The 8,835-nt window shown below is 30.5% G+C and overlaps 2 protein-coding genes across 6 annotated transcripts in view; one reads left to right on the forward strand and one right to left on the reverse strand.

Moving 5' to 3' along the window:
- The window catches only part of LOC108753252 (ubiquitin-40S ribosomal protein S27a), a 6,385-nt gene extending 2,194 nt beyond the window's left edge, over positions 1-4,191 (forward strand). The window contains exons 2-4 of the mRNA XM_018494683.1: positions 2,368-2,481; positions 2,842-3,059; positions 4,015-4,191. Coding sequence (XP_018350185.1) covers positions 2,379-2,481; positions 2,842-3,059; positions 4,015-4,164 — 471 coding nt within the window. The 5' untranslated portion in view covers positions 2,368-2,378 and the 3' untranslated portion in view covers positions 4,165-4,191. The remainder of the gene's footprint in view (positions 1-2,367; positions 2,482-2,841; positions 3,060-4,014) is intronic.
- A 1,768-nt stretch (positions 4,192-5,959) lies between these two features.
- Positions 5,960-8,835, reverse strand: part of LOC108753251 (GRAM domain-containing protein 1B-like) — a 40,384-nt gene continuing 37,508 nt past the window's right edge. For 4 of the 5 annotated variants that reach the window (XM_018494679.1, XM_018494680.1, XM_018494682.1 and 1 more), the window contains exon 14: positions 6,085-6,210. In XM_018494679.1, coding sequence (XP_018350181.1) covers positions 6,085-6,210 — 126 coding nt within the window. Of the gene's footprint in view, positions 6,211-8,835 lie in introns of all 5 variants that reach the window. The other variant, XM_018494681.1, reaches the window with a different exon arrangement.

Below are 8,835 nucleotides of genomic sequence, written 5' to 3' on the forward strand. Positions count from 1 at the left end.
TGTGTGTGTGTGTAAAAATATATATGATGTCCTAGAATGATCGCCACATTTTTCGTGCGTAGGTAAAGTTAAATTGAATCGAAAAGTCTTTTACCATTTTGCAACTTTTGCAATAAAGTTAACAAGATGTTAATTGCTAAAAATTGCGCGGAATATTGGTTTTTAATAATTTTTTATTCAGTAATAATACTACTTTTACAACTTTACAGGGAAAAGGTAAAAGACAAAAATTTATTAATTTTCTTTTCATAGAGTTCTAAGAATTTTTCAGAATTTTTTAATCACTTTTTAGTATTGCATTTTCTTATTGGTTGTTTTCATGAACATGAGAGAATACGATACTAAAAAATTCTGAAAAAATTCTCTATGAGAAGAAAATAAACAATTTTTATTCTTCTGTAAAGTTGATAGTATATTTCAAAAGTTATTGAAAACCAATATTCGGTGATTTTTAATAATTAATATCTTGTTAACTGTTAAGAAAATTATAAAATGGTAGAAGACTTTTCGACAGTTTAGTCCGCTTTATCTACATAAAAACGATTGGCAAAAACTTTCAGGACACTCTGCACACACGCGCGCGCATACACGCACGCGCGCGCGCGCGCACACACACACACACACACACACACACACACACACACACACACACACACACACACACACACACAGAGAGAGAGAGAGAGAGAGAGAGGGGGGGGGTGTTTTCTTTAAAAAATAAGAAGATACATTTTTAGTATACTTTAAGTCTATTCTATCGATTGAAAATTTTATTGACAAATATTTCTATTTAAATATAATTTTCAACAATTATTGTTTGTAAAATTTTTTAACATAAGAAAGTAGATTTGATCTTTTGATCTTTAATTTTGGATCATCATTAGTACCTAGCTGACGAATTAACAGAAATAAGAAAGCATTACACTAAAATTAATGAAGTGGTACGGTACGTAAGATACCCTAAAATACGTCAGGAACATGCTTGAAATTATAAAAATCCAAGAATACAATTTTCAAACGTCTTGATATCAGAATATTTAGTTCGTGAGTCAAGCAATAAATTGAAATGTCAACGAATTAATTTAGCTATCTTAATTATAATCCAATTATTATTTAAAAACTTACATAGAAACTGATTAATGATGAGCTGTCGAATAATGCGTAACATTATAACAGTGTACATCCATACATGGTATAAGCTTTCAATCATATTTGAAAAGCCGGTGATCCATATGTATGTGGTTATATTCATTAAAATAATAAATAAATAGTTAAACTTTAAGAAGAGAACATCAAAATTTTGCATTAAATTCTTGATTTAACCATCAAATATTGATGCTCTCTTTTATTTTAATTTATTCTTTTATGTAGTAATTAATATCTTTATTTATTATTTTAATGAATATAAACACTTATCTGGGTCACCGACCTCTCAAAGCTTGTACCATATATTGCAATTTGTTTGAAAATTTTCAACCAAATGATTGCACTTCGACTTATCCAATCCACTAGTGGCTATCTGTAATGAATAAAAGACGTATTATAGTTTCTAAAGAATAATGTTTCGCTGAAATAGATTCCAAATCAAGTCAAAAAAAGATGAACTTTGTGTACAATAATTAAATATTTTAATATTATAATTATTTAAAGATCAATGGCGTTTTAATTTCTGTACTCTTATTAGTTAAATTCTAATTGTTTAATTTTCGAGAGTCTGAGAGATACAAAATTTTTTCCTTTTTTTATTATTGTATTTTGTGCATGACGATAGGAGAAGTTAGTTTTAGAATATTTCTTAATATTTATTTCAAATTCAATTCTCGAAATTCTTATTAAAGGGATCTTAAAGTCACCTGTATTACCGACTAAATCATAATTTTTGTTTAACAATTACTTTTTTCTTCTTACTGATTTGAAAATCCTTTTCCAAGGATCCATATTAAAGTATATGCAATTATATATATCTATGAGATGGAGTCTATGTTGAAAATGACAAAAAATTTCGAAATTGAGATCTTTACCATTTCTTAGTCCAATATGGCGCTCCAGATATGTCACGTCGAGACAATATTTGCTTCATATAAAAGCTATGCAATTTATACTTACGAAATAATAATTCGCAGACTACTAATTTGCATAAAGAAACAATATGAAGTTCTTAAAATTGGACTTAGACGTCTAATTAAAATGTAATTGTTATACGAAAATTTATGTGTATGTGTGGCGTGTGTGAGTGAGATATTGATGTAATGTTAATGACACATAAATCGTATAAGTGCTATTTTCAACATATGACTAATAGTCTTTACGATTCTCTTAAGTTTAATTTAGCTAATTGAAATACATAATTAATGTAATATGTTATAGAATCGCTAATTATGCAAATCTTTGTGAAAACTCTTACGGGGAAGACTATCACCCTTGAGGTTGAGGCATCGGACACGATCGAAAATGTTAAAACGAAAATTCAAGATAAGGAAGGTGAGAAAATTGTCGATCTACAGAACAAATTGATCTTGGAAAATTATCAAAAGTATTTATTGATCGTTAAACAAGATCTATTTGAAATTAAATAAAAACAAAATTGCATTTATTCATTTGAAATTTAATCTTAAACTCTCGTGATATTGTACTATTTCTATACGAAAAAGAAAAAAATAAAACTAGTATTTTTATATTTTTATTCAACGAAATGTGGATAAAAATCTGTGTTCACCCAAGCGTCTAATAAATGTTTGATAGATGGAAAAAATTGTGATAGACATATACATTTTTATTAATGTGTTAACTAATATTTATAAATTACTGTCAATTTCTAAACTGGATATTTTACTGTTTTAGGAATTCCGCCAGATCAGCAAAGATTGATCTTTGCTGGTAAGCAATTGGAAGACGGCAGAACTTTATCGGACTATAACATCCAGAAGGAATCTACTTTACATTTAGTGTTGCGCTTGCGAGGCGGTGCCAAGAAACGAAAGAAGAAGAACTATTCTACCCCTAAGAAAATCAAGCACAAGAAGAAGAAGGTTAAGCTAGCTGTGCTGAAGTATTATAAGGTAAATATTCATTGATTTCAGTTATCTTCCTCCTTTTTCTTTTACCTTTTCTTTCACCTTTATCAAGATAATTTTTACTTTAAGACTTCTGGATTGCGATCAAGAATTACGCCTAAATAATTCTAGGGTGCATTTTTGCTGTAATATATGTAACATAACCTGTAACTTAGAGTTATCTGGCGTAATTCCTGAACGCAGCTCTGAGTAGTCGCCGAGGTCATATAGTAATATCATAAGCGAAAAATGTCGTATTGAAGTTTTTTGTCATTTGTAAATAAAATACCGGCCTAAAGAGAATTTGGATAAAACAAAATAATGAGATCGTTTTAAAACATTTGTAAAAAAAAATGGGTCACTGTCCTTACTTCCTTCTCTCTAACAGTAATAAATAGTCATAAGACATGTAAAGTGAAAATAGGTTACGCATGCGTATTAACAAGCTTATCACAAAACTGGAAATCAGGAAAATGTCAAAGAAATTGAAAATGATCAGACATTGGGGAATTTTACAAAATTTTTTGAAATTTTCGGAAATTAATAGTAAATTCGGCATATGCATTGACTCTGCTCTGGTACTGCCCTGGTGCGAATGCAGAATCACTTTAGTGCTATGCCAAACTGCAACATTTCTTGAATTCGTTTAGTTCATTCGGTCCGAATAGAAATTCAGCACTATACTAGGTCAGTTTTCATTTGCCGAATACGACAATCTGAACGCACTGATATAATGAGTACAAGTTGAATGTGTGATACTAAAAAAGTTCGCATTCAGTGTGCAGTCTGCTGAAATTACTATAAAATTCTTGGTTTTAAAGAAATTTAATATACATAACATTTTTACGTAGTTTTGGAATATTATCAATATTCGAATATTGATAAAACGGGGACATACAATCATACTAACACCTCCTTAATAGTGTATATAAAATTGAGCATTTATAAAAATAATTTACAGGTAGATGAAAATGGAAAAATCCACCGTTTGAGACGAGAATGTCCTATGGAGCAGTGTGGCGCTGGTGTATTCATGGCAGCAATGGAAGATCGTCATTACTGCGGCAAATGCGCATACACGCTTGTATTCAATAAACCAGAAGAAAAATAAATTTCTGAAATATTCTCCACGTACATATTCTGTAAATGTTACGTCCTTATTATTTTATATATTTTATTTGATTAAATAATTTAATCAAAATCGTTATTCTGTTTCCAATATTTTGTATTATATATTATATTAATCCTGCAAATATAATTCAAAATTGTATAGGGCTCTGAGAATAAATCAATTAAAAGGGGATAAAAAAAGCCAATTAAATTAATCTTACTATTATCACACTGTTTATAAGTTTATTATTTATTTATATATTTATCTTCGTTTTCTCTTAAACTGATAGGTTTACTAATTAGCATTCGGATTTAGTCCATACATTACAGTTTCAACGTTCGTAAGATATAAACACAATAATTGTTTCACCGATTCGATTTTCCCAAAAGTCGATTTTAAATACTTTATACAAGTCTGAGGCACAATAATTATATCTCTTACTTATAATTAATTAAAGTAATATTTGTTGTTAACAATTAATGACTATTATTATTTCTATAGTTCGATATATAATTTATTGGAATATTATGATTCAGCTTGAATCATTATTTTATCAAAACGACTAGTGTTACATTGGTTATTGATGCACATTGATCAATCTGTCATCTGACCATTGTCATAACTGGACTTGCGTCGCACTTTTGTAAATACTAACTCCATTACGATAACAAAAATAACCTCAGATATGTTTCGTACTTTGTATTTTAATTTATCATTGTAACAAATCGATGGATAAACTTCCGAAAACGTCGTACCTCCGATTTTCATCGACAAGGTTTAATGCCAAAAATGTTTAAATAAAGTTAGATACCTGAATGAATTATTTTTACATAGCTCACTCTAAATCACTTCCGAAGAACATTGATCTTGATCTCTAAGAAGATATCTACCCCACTTTCGTGCGCCCTCAAGCAAGGGAGGAAGTGGGGTGGGAGTCGCTTCGCGTGGAAATTGCGCGCAATTTCCCCCTAAACAGGGGGAGGTGAGGTGAGAGTATTTTCCTTCTGATACTCATCCCCCATCCAACTGCTATAAACCGCGATAAATATGTAATATATTAGAAATAATAAATACAAACTTCTATAACGTCATTTAAACATTTTTAATATTAAATCTTCATATCGGTGAAAATTCATTTAAGGGCATTTGGTATTACTTAGAGTGTTCCTGTCAAAATTCATGAAAATCGGGGATACGATGTTTTCGGAAGTTCACCTAAATCTTAAATTATGTATAATTTATTATTTAATTTAATCTTCCATTAGGTGCGGCTGATCTGAGTGATATACGGCACAGTAGTTTTTAGAGGAAAATTAATGTTTCAATTTTATGTAATGTTTCAGTTTTATAGTATAATATAATTTTAACAAAATAGTTAATGCGATTGATTTAATACACTATGTTCAACGGAAGGTTAATATCTTCGCATTGAAAAGGACCGAAAACATCGGTTGAAACGTATGCGAATTATTTTCAATGAATAAATAAATAGCTTTGCGCATCAACATAACTGCATAGGCTCTTAATTGGCTTTTTTTATCCCCTTTTAATTGATTAATCCTGCAAATGTTATATTAGAAATTATTTGAGGAAAAATTAATGTCGTTTTTACAAAGAGTTGTTCTAAAAATCATCTATTATGTTCCATAACATTATTCACAATACCTAAATAGAAATCATGTTTACACATCCAATGTAACTATATAGTAAATATTTATGTTATTAACTTCAATATATAGTATCTTATAATTGATTTATTCTATACATATATTGAAAATAATCGTGAACCTTAAAATATTAATAATGGGAACGATACATACACATAATAATAGCTCCTAAACGTTTTTAAAGTTATAAATTCGATAATCAATATTTTACACACAAAATATGTTCCTATAATTATTTAAAGTACATAGATTTTTACATTTCTGACTTGCCTCGCCGTTCCGTGTTGAGACTTTTTAAGTTCGGTTTTAAGACTGAGAACATCTTTTCCGTTGCAGTGGGATGAATGCTCATTTGTAGTTCCGTTAAAGATTCTTCTGTCTATAAAACAAATATAAAATACGAATGTTAAGAACAAGCACGCGTGCACACACGCACACATATACACACGTATACGGGATGTCCGAAATGTATGAGAACCCCTTAATATTTCGAAAATTAAGTATTTCTGAAAAAAAATGTTTCAAATAAAAGTTGCAGGATTTAAAAAGATCTATTTAATGATCTTATTAGTTTGACTTTGGATGATTCCGCCAAGATCAGATCAAGGTCGATTTTTTAAATCAGTACACTCTATTTTTTATTCCAGAATCTACAATAATAACTGGTGTTAAGAGTTTTTTTAAAACGTTACAATAAAATTCATTTTCATTGAATACTTTTTGAGTTATGGCTTGAAAGTTATAGTATCACCATCATTAGTATTACCTAGGCTGTCCGACTGACGACTAAAACCTCTTGAATATTATTCAGTGTTACGCCAAATAACATTTGTTAAAATCAAAGTGATTGGAAGTTATTCTTATTATTTTCATTTTTGCACTAAAAATTAATTTTTACGTATAAATGAAAATAAGAGAAACAATCTTCAATGATCTTGACGAATTTTATCCAAGTCATGATTCTGAATAACATTCAAGAGGTTGTAGCCATCGATTAAATGCTTTGGGTAATGTTTAACATAGGCGGTATTGAAGCTTTCATTTTGGGAAGAAATTAGCACACAAATATAAAATTTAAGATATATCACAGATAGGATAGGCATAAAAGGCAGGAAATACACAAAAAAAATACACATAGAAAAAGCAAAGTTATTGAAAGTACAATGTACCGTATTCGCTCTCCAAATTCCTTGTTATTAAAATTCTTAAGATTAACGATTCTCAGCTGCGAACGCGCGACGAAGTTGCGCCACGCTCGTGAGTGCGGTTACAAATTTGGCTACGCCGCCCCGAACAAAAAAAAATATATCCTATCCGCTTGGGGCCTAACTGCCTAGAAATTGCAGCCTAGACGATAAAAAGACTCTCTGAAAAGACTCTCACCCCACTGTCTTTATTGAAGTTAGAAATATTCCAAGCGGATACTGTTTAGGCTGCAACTCCTAGGATGTTATCTTTTTTTGTCCGGAGCAGCTACGCTATCATAAATCAATAAGCACTGGTCTATACACTTCACTGTCTACATAATATTAGGTGTACAAAAAAGTTCTGAGCTTTAGTTTGTAAAATTCAATCTTTATTTAAAAACAATCGTACGGAAATGGCTTGCTGCGTAACGCCAAGCTGTTCTGCAAGCTCCTTTTCAGTTTGCGCAGAGTTTATATCCAGCAGTGCTTGCAATTCGTCCGTTTCAATCTTTTCAGGGCGTCCAGCACGCGATTCATCTTTAAGACTGAAATCTCCTTGGCGAAACTTTTGATACCACCTTTTGCATGTTGCATGACTTACAGCGTTCTCTCCATATGCAGCACAAATCATTTCAGTGGCTTCAGCAGCATTTTTCTTCAGATGAAACGCGAAGTGGATGGAAAATCGAATATGCTCTTTTGTAATTGCCATCGTGAACACTACTGATTTTTGAGGTTATGTGCATCAAACGCCAAACCGTATCGCATTTCAGGAGGTTAAATGTTACTGTTTTAAAACCCCAAAAGGGCGGGAAGATATATAAAATTTAAATTGTTATTTCGGTTGTATCAAATCTAAAGCTCAGAACTTTTTTGTACACCTAATAGATTAATGATCGTGTTATATAGTAACACTTTAGTCAACTTTAACGCTCAATATCTCGATTCACAGGGCAGTTCTGGATTTTTTTCTGCCAGACTCTTTCATTTTATGCAAAAACGGATCGAATGAGTCTAATAATTTCATTGAAATCAGAAACAACTTTCGTCGAACAGGAAGATTGTAGGCTTTACGCAAAAAGGCTAGATGTTTCATTAGTCTTTTTGCAGAATCTATACCATTAACCGGTAAGGCTGATATGAATTAGCCTTTTCGCGAAAAGTCTAAAGTGCATCAGCCTAATTGAAGAACGATCATTGATTTCGCAAAAAGGCGCCATTTTATGTAAACGCTAGCCTTTCGTGAAAAGGCTAATTTTACAAAAAGGCTGCGACATATATTTCAAGTATTTCAGATCACATACCGCACCATCCTTAAAAGAGATTTGTCAAAATCAAAACCATTGGAGGTAAATTTTATTTTACGTAAAAATGAATTTTTAGTGCAAAAATGAAAATAAGAGGAATAATCTCTAATAATCTTGATCTTGATCAGGCTTATGACACATTTTACTACAAATTTGTGAAGATAAGATAGATATTGATTAAACAATTTTGCAAAAGAGGAAAAAATAGAAATAAAACAGAAAGTTACGAAAAAACTGTCAACAAAGAACTCATATCCCGATAAAAAGATTTTATATCAGAACATATACAAATATTAATAAACAATATAAATATATAAATATGTATAATATATAATTACAAGAAATGTGCCCATTATATATTCATATTAGCGTCTTCCTTTTGAAACATTTCAGTCTGACACAAAAATTAATAATAGTGAGAAAACATAAAAAAATTAAAAGAATTTTTACAATTCACTGGTACTAGAATCAAGTTTGAGAAAATGAGAAAAATTACCATATATATTTACG

This window comes from Trachymyrmex septentrionalis, unplaced genomic scaffold, assembly GCF_001594115.1.
Source record: "Trachymyrmex septentrionalis isolate Tsep2-gDNA-1 unplaced genomic scaffold, Tsep1.0 scaffold67, whole genome shotgun sequence".
Classification (NCBI taxonomy): Eukaryota; Metazoa; Arthropoda; class Insecta; order Hymenoptera; family Formicidae; genus Trachymyrmex; species Trachymyrmex septentrionalis.